The sequence below is a fragment of the Embiotoca jacksoni genome, unplaced genomic scaffold (assembly GCF_022577435.1).
Source record: "Embiotoca jacksoni isolate LCO1_2020_lvr unplaced genomic scaffold, fEmbJac1.0.p SCAF_37, whole genome shotgun sequence".
NCBI classification, from domain to species: Eukaryota; Metazoa; Chordata; class Actinopteri; family Embiotocidae; genus Embiotoca; species Embiotoca jacksoni.
This window is the reverse complement of record NW_027185389.1, coordinates 1,390,892-1,407,883: the sequence shown is the minus strand read 5'-3', so window position 1 is coordinate 1,407,883 and position 16,992 is coordinate 1,390,892. Positions and strand designations below refer to the sequence as shown.

The window sequence follows — 16,992 nt, the reverse complement described above, 5'->3', positions numbered from 1 at the left end:
CTGATAAATGGAAATGTCGACCTTTTTTTTTTTAAATTTTTTATTTTTTATGACTCTCCGATGCCTTTTTCAGGAAATATCCTTGAGCTCGGTTTGAATTTATGATATTCAAAAAAAACAAAAAAAAAAACAGGCTAAATATAGACAGAAAAAAAAAACAGAAGCCTTTTGTTCGCGGCCGAGTGTCACGGCCGACAGCTCTTCATCACACGAGGACGCCCGACTCGCTGCTGATTTATTCTTTCGGTCTTTTCTTTTCGGCCGGGCGCTGACTAATCCTAAAGCCTGCAGCTGGTGCTCGGTTCCTCATCGCAGACCTCTCGGCCTGAACCGGTCTGCGCTGGAATCCGAGCGGCCGCCACTCCCTCGGCGCTGCAACCACTAATCGAGCCCCCTCTCCTTTTCTTTTTCTTTTTTTTTTTTTTTCTTCCTCTTCCTCTTTCTTCTTTTCTCCGTCTTTATCTCGCCGGTTAGACGCGAACATTCAACCTCTTCGAACCAGACTCGCCTTGTGTGCTTTTTTTTTTTGGTTTGGTTTTTTTTTGGGCCGCAGGAAACGTTTCTCTTTTTGTTCAGGCGCCAAAAAAAAAAAAAAAAAAAATGATGAAGTGGATCCTTTTTGTGGCCGTGGAGACGTACACATATTTACCGCCAGCCGATAAAACGCCCCTTAAATAGTTACTGAACAGAAAAACATCCCAACGCAGGCTGGAACGTGAACGTGGACTTCGTTTTGGAAGCAGTGTTTCCCTGTAAAACGTGTGTTGTCTTGTCTCCCTGTGTGTATTTTTATTTTTTTATGATTCACGGACACCTTTTCGTTATATATCCTCATGTATGTAATTTCATCGTGCACCCCCCCCCCCCCCTCCCCCACCACCACCACCATATCCTCTCCACCAGTTACTGTCCTCGGTGGCTGTCTGCCACAGTGTCTGTTCACATCAAAGCTTCTTTTTTTTTTTTTCTCCGAGCCCTTGATGAAAGGCAGGAAGAGGGTGGGAGAGGACGAGGACCGGCCCGGTCCCGGTCCCGGTCCTGGTCCCGGGCCGGGGTCCAGGGAACCGCTGCCAACACGGCAAAAGAGACGGCCAAGACGACTGCCTTGAATATTTATCTTTCTCTTTCCTGAACAATTGGATAACCCTAAAAGGGAAAAGGGCCATTAATACAAAAAAATAAATAAATAATAATAAATAAATAAAAACGTGTTACATACACGAGCCGAAACAAAAGGAACAGCTGCGAGATTAAAAACCCCAAAATAGACAAAGCGAATGAATTGCGTAACCTCGACTGAGGAAAAGAATCGTTATGTAAAATAATTACTTATGTTTAAACACGTGGAGAAATAATGCTCATAGATTATCTTGCCCTCCAGAGATGGAGCAGAAAAGCAGCATCCCACTCATGTCTGAACGTTGAATTTGACGCTAATGAAGCATCCGGTTAGCCTAGCTTAGCATAAGGACTCGACAGAAACCGGTAACCTGAGTCTGTCCCCAAAACAAAAAAAAAAGTATTGAAACCTGTCCGGCTCCTCTTAAAGCTCGCTAAATGTATTTCCCAAAATGACTATTTAGCTTTTCTTTGGGGAACAGTGAGATGAAATTGCAATCTCTAACTTTTCTGGCCACCGGGGGGCAGCAGAAACACTGACTGTTGGCAAACGGTTGCGGTAACGCAGCAGTATTTTCGTGTGTGGCCTCTTTGCGGCCGTTAATTCAATCGTACCTCTTTTTTTTTTTTTGCTCTGAGGACGTTATCTTCCTCTTTAGCAGCTCGATGCTCCTCTTTCTTCAACAAAAATGTTTTCACTAGGAGAGAGAACCAAAACATGTTTTTAGATTTTAAGTTGATGATGTCATAGCTTTCATTTTTATATAAAAAATAAATATGTTTGGACGGTATTTCATGTCATTCGATACATTTTATTATATAAAAAAAACCAACACATTTCACTTATTTTCACCTGAAAGCTTCCACCTTTGTTGGCGTGGCGGCTGATACCGGAGCTCCCTCCACCCTCCTCCACCCTCCTCCACCCCTGAACGCCCCCCCCCACCCCCCCCTCGTATCTCTCACATGCACATGCCCTGCAGTCAGTCTGAATGTCGTCATGCACAACAAGCCCGGGGAAACCGGTTTGAGCCGGGCGGAGAGGGACGATCTCAGCGAGCAGATTAGCAGAGACGTCCGACTCCGAGTGATCTGTGTGTCTGCACGCACACGCACACGCACACGCACACGCACACGCACACGCACACGCACTGATTATAAACGATGAAGCAAAAATAAACAAAGGCTCTTGAAATGTTTCGTTCAAATTGTAAAATGTGCATGCGGTGTCGCTCGTGCTTTTAGTTCCTTTAAAGGAGGTTTAAAAACAGAATCAAAGACGCGTCTTTAACCGCCGTAACGCTGCTTAGGCGGGGATGATTCATACACACACACACACACACACACACACACACACACACACACACACACAATAGTGGTGTGGAGAAAGCCCTTCATCCCTCCTCCCTCCTCCTCCTCCCTCCTCCTCCTCCCTCCACTCTACCAGTTCCAAACTGAGCCAAACTGGTTTACGCCGGTCCGGGGTGAGGCTCTTTACAAACCAGCCACCGTGGGAGGAGGGAGGAAGGGGGGGAGGAGGGGGGGGAGGGAGGACACCAACGAAGCATTAATCACATCCTCTCTCATGAGTAGCTCGACTCCTCGTGCTGCGTCACAATCAAAGAATACAGTCGGAAAAAAATTCAATAAAAGCGACTCACAACGTCCCTCTGCTTCTGCTTTGTTTGTTTGTTTGTTTGTTTGTCTTTTTAATAATCCCTGATTTCATGACTCAACGAGCCGCCGGACGACGGCTTCATGACGTGTCCATCCACACACACACACACACACACACACACCCCATAATGTCAAAAGACAATGACGGTCAAGAACCCCATCAGTTTCCCCGTTGCCATGGTGATCTGCGTTTGTTTGTTTGTTTTTTTTGTATCTGCGTGTGACTAACACAGAGGGTCGGGCTTGCTGGATGCTTAGATGGTCGAGTGTTTGAAGTTCAGGTTTTAATCTGGACTCCAGATTCATTAATTTTGTAGACAAAATCTGTGATTTTTTTTTTTTCTTTAAGATTTAAGACTTTTTGTTGTTGTTGTTGTTTTTTCCCCCCAGTCCAACCTGATGCTTTTGACTCCTCACTAATCCTTTATGTGTGAAAGGTCAAAGCGCTGCCGTGACCCCCCCTCGTGTAGATGCTGTGGTGTTTAGGCCTCAGCTGCCAGAAACTATAACTGAATTATTTAACCCCGATGTGACCTGACGGTGGAGCATCACAGAAATGAAAAAAAAAAAAGCATGTTTAAAAGAAGGACAAACCAGAGTTCAACGTTGTTGTTTTTTTAGGAATACAATGAAATAATTTATTTTTAAAAAATGACCCCAAAAAAAACCAAAACAATAGGAACGTTTTTCATGAATGCCCAAATATTAAAAAAAAAAAAAAATCATTGTGCTATAACGTTGTTTTTTTTTTTTTTGGTGACAATAAAACACATTAGTGGCCACTAATGAGAAAATGTTTCATACAACAAAAATGAAGTAGAGAAAATAAACAACAAGGCATGTGTTCAGGACAGGCATTCATGTAGGCACTGAAAAATAAAAATAAAAAAAAACAACCAAACACAAAGTCTTGGAATATTGCAGCTGCACGTGCGTCAGCATCAACACAGTGATGCGCGCTTTGGTGGGCTTCACAGTCACGCATCCACAGGAATGCATTAGTCGACTTCAAGTCTGAAGGTATAGAGGGACACGGAAAATTCCCTTTTCGTATTCCCAAAAGTCACCTCGCTCCGTCCCGCTCCAGGCAGGACTCCTCTCTCTCTCTCTCTCTCTCTCTCCCCGCCGGCCGTCACCTCCTCCGCCCGCGGGGGCGACCAGCTTTGTGCCGCGTGCGATGCTCCCTCTTCCACGCGGCATATTTTTTTTTTTTGTGTGTCTTTCTTTATTTCTTTCTCCTCCGCACCTGACGCGCCCCCCCCCCTTTTTTTCTTTTTTTTTTGTGTCTTTTTCTTTCTCCCACCCCCCCTCCCCACTCCCCATCCAAAAGGGCCGGTACAGGCGGGGCCGGTGAACCCCCGCAAAGTCACATCGGGAGTAGGTGTGTGGGTTGTTTTTTTTTTGTCCTTCGGCTCACGAGCCGACAGAGAGGAGACACGGGCGGTGAACAGACTCAAAACAAAAAACGCGCGGCCTCCACACCGGAGGGGCCCCCCCCCCACCTCCTCCTCCTCCCGGTCAGCGCAGCTTGAGCAGCTGTCGCACCATCCCGGCGATCTGCAGGAACTTGTCCTTCTTGCGCTGCTTCAGCGCCATGAGGGCTCGCGACGTCTCCTCCGGGTCCTGCGTGTAGGAGAAGATGCTCCGCACGCGCTCCTCCGCCTTCATGTCGCCCGTCTTCTGGAAGAGCCGCATCACCGAGTCCTGGTTGATGTTCTCGAAGATGTTGGCCACGGCCTTCTTGCGGTGCGCCGTGTCGAACTTGTTGCCGTGCACGGACGGGCTGACCCGCCGGCATTCAGAGGACGCGTAGGTGGACATGTGTTCGGGGTTTCTTTCCGTTTGGTTTCCTCCCGCTCCGACCGCGCGTGCGTGCCCTCCCAACTCGGTGCCGGTGCGCGCTGTGGGTTTCGCCGGAGCGGCTTCGGAGTCGCTGTGCCGTGCTGCGCCGCGCCGCGCCGTGCCGTGCCGTGCCGAGTGAGCGAGCGAGTGAGTGAGTGAGTGCGGGACAGCGCAGAGCCCGTGGGGGTATTTATAGAGCCGGAGCGGGTTGAAGCTCCGCCGGGGACGGTGCTGCCGGGCGGTGACGTCAGCAGTTGTGAAGCCAGGCAGAAGCGCCGCCTCTCGGAGCGCGCGCGCATTCCGGAGAACCCCACGAACACGCGCGACTCTGGATGATGAAAGCAGTGTGCAAAACATCACCATAGGGCAGCTTGACGTAAACAGAATAGACTATTGAGATCTATTGAGGCCTTTCTATATGCTCCTTATCAATTAGGAATCATTAAATTGCCCCGCATGGGCAAATAAAAAAAATAAAAAAAATAATAAACTTTGTGTTATTTTGATGCAAAGAACTCGACACTAAAAGACTAAAACCATTATGTTGTGTTTAAGGACCGACAGCCTGTCGACTTTTAGTCACGGAAGGAGTACTAAAAGCAGGAAAATCAGAATTAAAAATACACGACCAGTATTTAAAAATGTGCACGCGCATAATTATACTAGTTTAGTTCTCAACATCTGTAGAAAATCTATAGAACGTGAAATTATATTCAGAAAAACAGCCTTTTTGTCTTATAGCCGCTAAAGTAGAGATCAATTCAAAAACTTTGTTGACTTTTTCCGGCCCAATCTATGAATTGAATGAATTAGCGTCTCACAGTATGTATCGTCTAATAATAAATAATAATAAAGTAATCCTCCTCTCAAGACAAGGAGTTTTAAAGTAAAACAAAAAAGTTCAAAAAGAAAAAGAAGCGATCCATCAAATTCGTCGGCGTTATTTCTTTTCTTTTGTTGCTCCGGCTGAAGTTTATAGGACGGGAATCAGCTTCTGTAAATACGTCGAAATATAAAACTGGTGTTTACAGTCTGTTCAGATGTAAACAAATTCCTCGAATCCCATTAAGTTAACTTTGATTCAAAGTGTTATTATTAACAGTTGTTTTTTTTTTTCTTTTTCTTGTTCCCAAAGTTGCAACAGGAGATGATATCTCGCGCTTCCAGTTGGCGGGGAGAAAAATATTTGGCTTACATTTTGGACTTGAGAGACTTGAGGTTTGTTTACAGCTGTGGAGGCGACCTGTGGCTGACCTGTGCTGATAAGGCTGTGAGGCCCCCCCCCCCCCCCCAACCCCCCACCACACACACACACACACACACACACACTTGAGACGCTCCTCGTAAACAAGTGTCTGTCTCACAGTGGTGGCACCGATACGATGTCCTCGCCCGCCGATAGACGTAACCCGACTTGCACCACGGGCCTGTCAATCAAACAGACACGCCCCCCTCCCCCCCCCAATAACTTTTTGAAGCTTATTTTCTAATAAATGACGGATTATTTTCAGATGGACCCCCAGAAAACTAATAAGGAGCGACTTCATCCAATAAACACTGAGATAACTCGTGGAAACATTTTTTTATTGACTAAAAATGTTATGACCAGTTGAAAGGGAGACTATGGAGGCTTTTCGGAGCCAGCCTCTAGTGGCACCCGGCGGTATTGCATCTTAAAGGCGCTTTTTCTGCTAACGACCGAAACCGGCCTGAACTGGTATTAATAAGTCTACAGGTGCAACTCAGGAAAAAAAAAAACTTGCATTTGCCTCCAAAAAAAAAAGAAAAATACCACACACCCCCCCCTCCACTCCCACCCCCATCCCTATGAGTGCGACTAGAGGTCGCCTTATATGGGAAAAAAAAAAAAAGAAGACAGTCAGGGAATATAAGTAGCTGAGGAAGTGTTTTTTTCTTTGGACGGTATGCCCGGCATGTGGCACCGACTTTTGTTCGCCGAGTCGAAACAACAAACCCAGAGACGCTCGCTGGGTCTCGAGCAGCGAAACAATACCCAGAGCCTCGCCGACGGCTTTTGTTTTCCAGGGCCGTCGCGAAACAATGCGTCCGCCGCAGGATATATCTGAAGGCCTGGCACGACAGCTACGACTGGAAACGGGCAGGCGGGTGGGAGGGTGGAGGGTGGAGGGAGGGGGGGGGGCTTCCACTTAGAGAAAAAAGACGGCATATTTACGACCTTAAAGTCGTCCCCCGAGGTTATTTTTTTTGAGAAGAAAACCCTTTTTTTTTTTTTTTAGGTTTTTCGGCGCAGGTTGAGACGGAAACCTGAACAAAAAAAAAAAAAAAAAAGCCTTGAGCCCCGCTGACCCACCCCTCCACCCCCACCTCCTCCCCCCTTCTCCCCGACGGCGAGGTATTCTCAGGAGATCGTGGATAAGACTCCTCGTCGAACTGTTCGCGGCGTCAGAAGTTCAAGTTCCTCCCAGGTTAAGTAACGGGGTGGGAGGGGGGGGGGGGGGTCAAAGGTCGGCGTTATCTATCTGCTCCAGTTCTGCCGTGTCTCCCTCGTCGTCCTCTTTGTTTATGCCCGTCCTGTACTTTTAAGCAATAAAATAAAAAAAATAAAAAAAGAGTTAATTGTTTTACAGCCTGCGTTACTTAACGTGTGTTTACATTTCGCCGATAAGGATCTTTTCTCTTTATTCGAGTTGCTTTTAACCAATTAAAAGCAACGCGTCTGTAAAACATCCGCTTCGAGGCCGCAGAAAAGTTATTTCAATCAAAAATGAATCAATCAATAGAATTATTAGACGTGTAAAGACGACTGATGTGTGTGTGTGTGTGATGATAGTGATTTTATTCTCTGATATCGATTGTATTTTATTTATTATTATCGCAAACTCTGATCTCCAGTCGTGCGATCTAAAAAAAAAAACCCAGCATGTTCTACTTATTTCTCATCAGCTTCTTTTGATTTAATTTCTCATTTACATGAAGTCACAGATTGCGGCGATTTCAGCGCAGCATGTGTTTTATTTCGGTTTCACCTCATTATACGAGATTCCCGGAAAAATGACTCGTGAACCTTTCTGAAGAAGATAAAAGTGACATCATCTGTTCCACATTAAATTCTCTTTAATTCAGAGAAACCCAACGATCTCGGGTTAATGAGTGTTTTTTTTTTTTTTTTTTTTTTTTTTTTTGTATCTAATACGGACAGTTTAAAGTCTCACTTCCTGTTTTCCGTTCTCGGCGACTTTGAAAACACAAGCGGAGACAGCTTTTTTTTTTTATCAGAAGGGGGGAAGACTTTGACCCCCTTTCGGTTCACGATTAGATCGATTTAAATGAGTTTCAAAGATAAAAAAAAAAAAAAGAAGCGGAGTTAGATATTCCTGGACGTAAACATTCGGGTCGAGTTCGGTCAGCTGGCTGTAAACTGAATGAAATGACTCACGGTTTGTTAGTAGGGCAGCAAAGGAGCGCTTGTAAAAAAACCCTGATGAATAATGACCCCCCCCCCCCCAAACCCCTTTAAACTCCCCCCCCCCAAACCCCTTTAAACTCCCCCCCCTCCCTCCCTCCCCCCCCTCCCTCCCACAGGCTTGATGGTTACAGTAATAGTGTTTAAGTTTGTGTGTGTGTGTGATTTACTGCAACCCAGCGTGTCTGTTTGGCAGGTGGCCGCTTATGTAACGTTTTTAGCAGGAAGACAACAGGATATTTTTTTTTTAGGTGGGACAGCAGGGAGGGGGGAGGGGGGGGGGCAAAGCAGATTAACTCGAATTTCAAACCGGGGGCGATAACACGGGTGAACTTTGACACACAAAAAAAATTAAATTAAAAAAAAAAAAAAAGCAATATTATTAAAGACTGTTTTCAGCACATTGTGCAACGGGCTGGGAGGGGGGGGGGAGGGAGGAGGGAGGGGGTCCAATTTTGGTCAAATAAAAGCTGGAAATACTGGAAATAATTAAAGCTGTTGTGAAAACCTGCAGAACAAATGGAGGGAATCACCTTCTCCGCCCTTTCACTCTTTTTTTTTTTTTTTTATTTTTATTTGTTTTTTAGCTTTCGCAACCTGCGAGCATCAGAGGTGAAATCAAACTCCCACCCAAAAAACGGGAGGTTCATGTTACCTCTGCCCCCCCCTCCCGTCCCTCCCCCCTCCTCCACACACACACACACACACACACACACACACACACACACACACACACACACACACACACCCCGCAGGGACCAGCCAGTGCAATGCAGATTAAATGACTCTTGAGGGCTGAACACTGAACCGGCCCGATCCGGGCTGCCGGGTCGCTCAGGTCTTTCCGCACACACACACACACACACACACACACACACACACACACCACACACACACACACACACACACACACCGTTCAGCACTGACCCGGAAAATAATAATATAATAATAATTTTTGGTGTCCTGTGTTTGACAACGCTCGATTAAAAAAACACGCTGACAGAAAAACTTAATTTGAAAATTCTTTACGCTCGGTGGCTCCGCCCCCTTTCCTCTACGTAGCCAAGATGGCGACCGTTGAGGGCGGGACGTGTCGGATGTTTCACACTTCTGTTTTCTTTGCAGTGCGTCATCCTGGTACTTTGTAATGTACTTTTTTTTTTTTGCTGACGTTAGCCTTCATTTTTAGGATTTAAAAATCCTCCCTTCACTGTTTTTTATCAACACGGCTCAAAGTTTAGTTTTTACACTTGGCGAGTTTTTTTGCTGACCGAGCATCTTTAGTCTCTCGCCCCTCTAAGTGCACGGTCTGGGTACACATTAAGCGGTGAGTCAGTAACGTCCTGTTATGCTGGGCGGCAGTGACGGTTGCCATGGAGACGAGGTTGGGTGGGATGGGGTGGGGTGGGGAGTGGAGGGGTGCTGAGTCTCGCACTCTGCTGAGTAAACCAGGGAGAGGGTCTCAGTGGACGTAGGCGGGGGTCACCCGAAAAGGCCAAAATCGGTTCACGTGTCCCGTTACGAAGCCTCGAGTTCGGAGGTTCGGCCGTCGCCGACCTCGCCAGTTCGGCGTAACCGTATTTGGGCGCGCTTGGAGGGAGGGGGCGGAGCTAGCGGTGGATCCGACTCGGGTCTGATTAGAAACCCGAGGATACTACGTCCCGCCCACCGATATAGCGGTAACCCGACCGAACCACGGGCCTGTCAATCAAACAAGACACGCCCCCCCCCCCTCCACACACACACAAAAGCACGTCTGTTTGAAGCTTAATTTTCTAATAAATGACGGGATTATTTTTCAGAAAAATACCAAGAAGGAGCGACTTTAGCTGACAAAACCCGATATAAATGTTATTTTACGAGACTAAATGTTATTTTACGAGACTAAGTCGAGCGGGAGTCTACGGAGGCCTTTTGTTTTGTTGGAGCCCTCTAGTGGCCCCCGGTGGTATTGCAGGTCACAACACATTTCTTGCATTTCGGGCCTCATTTTTCAGACCCTGCTTCCCTTTACTTTTACAACTCTGCTGACTCACATGAGCTTCCCAGTTACCCCACCCCCCCCCCAAAAAAAAAAAAACAGTCTTGTGCCTCTTCGCCGCTGCACTGCATAAATGGACGGATGTGAGGCTGCCAGATGTTGCTGCCCTCCCACCCCTCCCCCCTCCCACACACACTAAACACAGCCGAGACTTGATGGCCTTTGGTCCAGCGCCAGGTAAAGGAAAGTGCTGGAGCCGGTCGACAGCGGGGGGGGCCCCCATTGTTCACGGTGGCTGGAGGGCAAGGTCACATCAGAAAGAGACCGGCGGGAGGAACACGGCGGGTCTGAACTGACGAACGAGACGCCCGAGTCCGGATAAATCGGAGAGGAATACTCCCCTCGATAGGAAGTGTCACGCCGAGTGCGCTCGTGTCTCCAGTCTGGGGGGGGGGGGGGGGGGGTTCGTAGACTTTATTAATCCCACAGTGGGGAAATTTAGTCGTCATGGCAGCGTGGAAAACACAAAAAAGTGCAATATGTTTACGTTTCTACCTTTTTTTTCTTTTTTTTTTACTTTCAACCCGTACGTTTTGTTCTCTTCGTCAAACTGCATGAATTTAATCATAATTCGGGTAATAAACTGACCGATTTCTCAATTTTGAAAAGTACTGGCAAAAGACGTAGGAAGCGTGACTCCCGAGGGATTCCTCTTGATTACGCATCGATAGTTTGCACCTCTCGGCACACCTCTGATCCCGAAGCAGACACGAAACATGACTCATCGCTTTTTTATTTTTTTTTATTCAAGAGTGTTTTAGGCGTGACGATGATGAAATAGATCACCTGTGGAAATGAAGCACCTTTTATTTACCGTCATCAGATGTTTTATTGCACCGGGACTCTTCCTGCCGGTTTGTTTTGCGTGTCTCATTCAAGTAAAATTTCCCCTCGGGGATTAATAAAGTAAATACCTACCTACCTACCGAAAAGAAAAATGTCCCCCCCCCCCCCCCCCCACCCACGATGTGAAAATGAATTCGCGGCGAAACTACAGACGGGATCGAGAGGAAATCAATCAGCTGGTCTTTTTAAGGAAATGCTGTCGAGCTCAAAGGGGGGGATGGTGGGGGGGGGGGGGGGGGGGGAGGTTTTAAAAAGTGCTTAGTGCGGTAATGTTTTGGGATGTGGAACCGAGAGTCACGGCTAGTTTCAGGCTTCGGGGGCTGGTTTGAACCGGTCGAATCAGCAGCTGTAAAGGGGTGGTGGTGGTGGTGGGGGGGGGGGGGGGGGGTCTCCTGCATCTATACTAAACAAAAGAGCAAATATGAATTTTTCAAAAAAAAAATTGTCGTCTCAGCTTGACCTCTTGACCTCACGCATCATAAAATACACAACAACAACAACAAAGAGGAGGCGGGAGGGGGGAAGGGGGGGGAGGACTGCAGTAAGTGTAAGTCCTGCACAGGGAGAAGAGCATCATCCACCCCCCCCCCCCCCTCCCGCCTCCCTCCAGCTTTGGGCTTCAGCACATGGCAGAACTAAATAACCTGTGTGTGTGTGTGTGTGTGTGTGTGTGCGTGTGTGCGTGTGTGTGCGTGTGTGTGTGTGTGTGTGTGTGTGTGTGTGTGTGTGTGTGGCTAATGCAAGCCTCATCTTCAAGCTGTCTGCAGAACTCTGTCTCTCTCTCCAGCCTCAGCAAGAGTTCGAGGCGAGCTTCAACATTTGCACGCGAGACAGACAGATGTGTTATTATGCAGCTTTTGTGTGTGTGTGTGTGTGTGTGTGTGTGTGTGTGTGTGTGTGTGTGTGTGAGTAGTTTGACACGAAATGAACACAAAACAAGCCAATTGATGGCTCCACATTTCCACAGAGTTTAACCCTTCGTGGGTCGGCAGCAGAGCGAAGAGACAAACAAAACAAAACAAAACAAAACAAAACAAAAAAGACGTGAACGTCGTGCGCGGTGTTAAAATAAACGCTGTTTTCTTCGTTTCATCTTAGAAAGAATTCCTGCTCAGACGCTTCATCTCCAGGAAAGTGTTTTGACTTGCAAAGCGGTTTGTAGTCGGCCGGCGCGTTTGTTTCGTCGGCGGCGGCTTAACGTCAAACCTGAATGTTGGACGACGAACGCTCGCAGCGTTTCTTCTCCGAACACGAAGCTGTGAGACGAAGTCGTTGCTTCTCGTGTTGCTCTTTTGTTTTTTTTAAGTTGTTTTTTTTTTATTTTTCTTATTTACTAAAGTTACTTTGCAGATTCAAACTTTACGTAGAAAACATTCGGTAGTAGCAGCGGCCTCCAACCTGCAGATCGGGATCGCGGAAGGTTCGAGTGATATTTACGTAAACATGATAACCCAAAGTCGTGCAGAAATAATAATCATGCCCGTGCTGTTAAATTTAAGCTGTCGTGATGCAAAATGTGCGTGTTGAGTATCGATTACTTATTTGGGTGGAGCTCAGCTATGTGGATAAAATGTTAACACGAGTGGCTCTCGGACACTTTAATTTTTTAATTGTTATTATTTGCTCTCAGGCTGGAGACCTGTTGAGCTTTTTGTCTCCCCCTCCTGTCAGAGAGAGTAATTACAGAAACCCCTGTCACAGGCTTCGCCCTCTCCTCATCCGTCGCTACGGTGACCGCCGTAAAACGGCGGATAGATTAAATATAAGGCACCAAAAACTCTGCAAAATGACTCGTTAATTTATTTATTCGTAAACGTCCTGCATTTTTATGCTATTTTATACCTCTGCTCCACATTTAATCTTTTAACTTGAGGTCAACCTATAAAATATAAATCACAACAGATTAAAGGCCCTGATGTCCCGGGACACATAATGGCACCTCATTCATCTCGTGTAGGCCACAGTTCATACTCTAAAGACTCCCATATCCACATATATATATAAATATTGCTGAATCTATGATATTCATGTATTTCCTTGTACAAGACAAGTAGGGAAAAAACACATGGCAGCTGGAGAGAAGAGTCTTAATTTAGGAAGCAAATGAACTATCTTTAATTTTAATGCATAAAAAAAAACGGCTGTAATCTCCTTCATGAAACTGTTTTTTGAACATGAATGTAAGACTTGGTGCCCTTGATGTTGTGCCGGAGCCCCCTGCAGGCAGTTCGGGTTCACTGCAGCCGGGTGGATTTTGAAATGAAGAGGTCGCCCTCTGCTGGTGATGTTGTGAAAGTGCAGCACGGTGACCGTGAATGGAGCTTAAACTGTGGTCATTAATGCTTCACATCAAGACTGAATTACACTGTAATCAATAAATCCTCCGTTAAATGATGCTTCTGTGAGAGGAGAAAATGTCCAACACAATTTCACCCTCTCACTTATTTACAGGTTAATTCTACATTTAGCTTTATTGGCGGTGAAGTAGTTTTGTGGTGTCAGCGCCCTCATTAAGTTGATCATTAACCCATTTTTCTTTGTTTTGAGGCGCAGTTCCGCCGGCGTCCACCAGGTGGAGGCAATGAGCCGAGTTGAAGGTCCTGCGGTTCATCCGTATTCATCTTCTACTTTTTTGGAGTGAGTTAGATGTCCGAGTCTGTGGACTAAAACAAAAGCCCAAAAACAAAGGGTTTTTTTTTGTATTAATTGAGTTGAGTTGCTAGAAAACTATCCGTTGAATGTTAGTTTGTGTCGTCGTGTTTTGTTTCTCCCTTTGTTTTTGTATTTTGAGTCAAGTTCGGTTTAGTTGATTTCTCTTAAGCTCCTTTTTTATTTTTGTTAAATATCACCCAAAAAAAACCTCAGTTCCCTAAAAAACAATACAGCTGTTGAATATTTACAGACCGGCTAATGATTTTTAATCGTTCCTCGTCGCCTGTTTGGAGCTCGCTGTTGTGGAAAGCTGCTTCTTATTTGTAGTTTCCACGTGGATTACAGGTTTTGCTTTCATTTATTTCTTAATTTAGGGGGATGAATGTTTAGGATTTGGATTCATCAAGTTTATTTACGTATCGCGGTTTCACGCAACAGAACAGAACCAAAAAGTTGATCAAATATAAGCAGTAAAGCAATTTAAAAAAAATTATCCAATAAAAACAGTGAAAGAAATTAAGAACTATATTAAAAAAAGGAAAAATATACATGATGGACTTGAGCTGTGAGTAATATCTAAAGTGATCGATGACCCGAGCGAGTAAATTATTACCCTTCTCCTTATCAGGGGATTTTTCAGGGTTTAGACATTTTTACATAAAACTCACGGGACTGTTTCACCCTTTAATTACAGAGCATCTGGAAAGTATTCACAGCGCTTCACTTTTTACACATTTTGTTATGTTACAGCTTTATTCCAAAATGGATTAAATTCATTTTTTTCCTCAAAATTCTACACGCAAAATCCCATAATGAAAGAGTGAAAATAGTTTGTTTAAAATTTTTGCCATTCCTTTGTTATCTTGGCTGTGTGCTTCGGGTCGTTGTCCTGTTGGAAGATGAACCTTCGCCCCAGTCTGAGGTCCAGAGCGCTCTGGAGAAGGTTTTCATCAAGGATGTCTCTGTACATTGCTGCTTTCATCTTTCCCTCCATCCTGACTAGTCTCCCAGTTCCTGCCGCTGAAAAACATCCCCACAGCATGATGCTGCCACCACCATGCTTCACTGTAGGGATGGTATTGGCCAGGTGATGAGCGGTGCCTGGTTTCCTCCAAACATGACGCTTGGCATTCGGGCCAAAGAGTTCAATCTTTGTTTCATCAGACCAAAGAATTTAGTTTCTCATGGTCTGACAGTCCTTCAGGTGCCTTTTGGTAAACTCCAGGTGGGCTGTCATGTGCCTTTTACTGAGGAGTGTCTTCCGTCTGGCCACTCTACCATACAGGCCTGCTTGGTGGAGTGCTGCAGAGATGGTTGTCCTTCTGGAAGGTTCTCCTCTCTTCACAGAGCAACGTTGGAGCTCTGTCAGAGTGACCATCGGGTTCTTGGTCACCTCCCTGACTAAGGCCCTTCTCCCCCAATCGCTCAGTTTGGCCGGGCGGCCAACTCTAGGAAGAGTCCTGGTGGTTCAAACTTCTTCCATTTACAGATGATGGAGGCCACTGTGCTCATTGGGACCTTCAATGCTGCAGACATTTTTCTGTACCCTTCCCCAGATCTGTGCCTCGATACAATCCTGTCTCGGAGGTCTTCAGACAATTCTTTGGACTTCATGGCTTGGTTTGTGCTCTGACATGTCAACTGTGGGACCTTATATAGACGGTGTGTGTCTTTCCAAATCACATCCAATCAACTGAATTTACCAGGTGGGCTCCAATCAAGTTGTAGAAACATCTCAAGGATGATCAGTGGAAACAGGAAGCACCTGAGCTCAATTTTGAGTGTAATGGAAAAGGCTGTGAATACTTATGTACATGTGATTTTTTTTTTTTCATTTTTGATTTTTAATAGATTTGCAAAAATGTCAAAAAAATGTATTTCACGTTGTCATGATGGGATATTGTGTGTAGAATTTTGAGGGAAAAAATGAATTTAATCCCTTTTTGAATAAGGCTGTAATATAACAATGTGTAAAAAGTGAAGCGCTGTGAATACTTTCCGGATGCACCGTATTATGGAAAATCTCATCCTCGTCCTCAATTGCGTAAACGATGAGTCATGTTTGAGTCCAGCCTCGTGAGCCAGGACATCACGGAGGGGAACAGGAAGTAGATCTTCAACCTTTAAAGATGATTGTTGGTGTGTTTCACCGGTGACCCGCAGAGGTCACGGATTACTTATCACCTCGAATCATTAATCAGACTAGCTGGAGTGTTTCACGAGCCGGTGCGACCCGTTTAGACATCGAGGCTCCTTGAATTTCACTTCACATCCAGGATTTGGCTGATTTAAATCAAATTAAAAAACGCTCTTCTTAACACATTATAACGAAGCGGCGACCAGCAGCGACGTCACCCGTCGGTTTGCGAACGGTCGTTATGAAGCCTCGACTTCGGATTTTGGCCGGCACCATTTTTGCTAGCCTGGAGCAGGAAGTGCCCATATTTGGGTGAGTTGGGGGGGGGGTGGTAGGAGCTAGCGGTGGATCTGACTCGATCTGATTGGTAACGCGCCGATACTACGTCCCACCCACCGATAGCCGTAAACTGACTGCACCACAGGCCTGTCAATCAAACAGACACGCCCCCAAAACACTTTTTTTTTCTTTTTTTTTTATGGAGCATATTTTCAAATTAATGACGGGATTTTTTTTTTTCACACCGGCAGAGAACTAATAAAAAGGAGCAACTTTAACTAATAAAACCTAAATAACTTGTGAAGAAATTTTATTGACTGAGAATTTGAATGGAAATCTATGGAGGCTGTTTGGAGCCGACCTCTAGTGGCACCCGGTGGTATTGCAGCTGAAGACACTTCCAGAATTTTAAAGAAAAAGCTCCGTCCACTTTTATATATCATTTTATATATATTTTATATACAGTCTTATGATTTGTTGTAGTTTTAACTACGAGATCGACACCTGGAAAATGTGACAGTCTCTGACCTACAGCAATTTCTGTTTCTTTTTCATGTTAAATGGAATTTATTGATTTTAGTTTATAACACACGTTTCTCTTCCTCCTTCCACACCAGACTTCGCCTCCCGTATCGAATGTCTTGAATATTTTGTCTGATGCTTCCTTCGTCGAGGTGGGTAATTACCGTTTGAATTCACTCTCCTGAGGCTTCTTGCCATTTGTTTACTTCGGGTAGTTTGAGGTTATCGGGGTAAACGTACAGGTTCCCTACTCCTCGGTGATTTGGACCTTTTTTTTGTGGTCTAACCCCAGAAAGTTTCACAAACCAGGAAGCCAGTAATTCCAACCTATTCCCACAGTGGGCGCTGTTCAGCTAAAGTTGCATATACTTCCTTTAAAGTATACAGTATGTGTATTTTCATTGGTGTCAACATATTCCATAAAATTAAAAA

The 16,992-nt window shown here is 45.4% G+C and overlaps 1 protein-coding gene and 1 long non-coding RNA gene across 2 annotated transcripts; both read right to left on the bottom strand.

Annotated features, from left to right (window-relative positions):
• Positions 1 to 862: 862 nt before the first annotated feature.
• Positions 863 to 2,040, bottom strand: LOC138208399 (uncharacterized). The gene is made up of 3 exons (XR_011179087.1): positions 1,973 to 2,040; positions 1,735 to 1,817; positions 863 to 1,146 (listed from the first exon to the last, which is right to left on the bottom strand). It is a non-coding gene; the product is annotated as an uncharacterized lncRNA (long non-coding RNA).
• Positions 2,041 to 3,402: 1,362 nt separating this feature from the next.
• tcima (transcriptional and immune response regulator a) lies at positions 3,403 to 4,808 on the bottom strand. The gene has a single exon (XM_069166179.1). The coding sequence runs from the start codon at positions 4,615 to 4,617 to the stop codon at positions 4,315 to 4,317; it is 303 nt and encodes a 100-aa protein (XP_069022280.1). The 5' UTR covers positions 4,618 to 4,808; the 3' UTR covers positions 3,403 to 4,314.
• Positions 4,809 to 16,992: the final 12,184 nt, after the last annotated feature.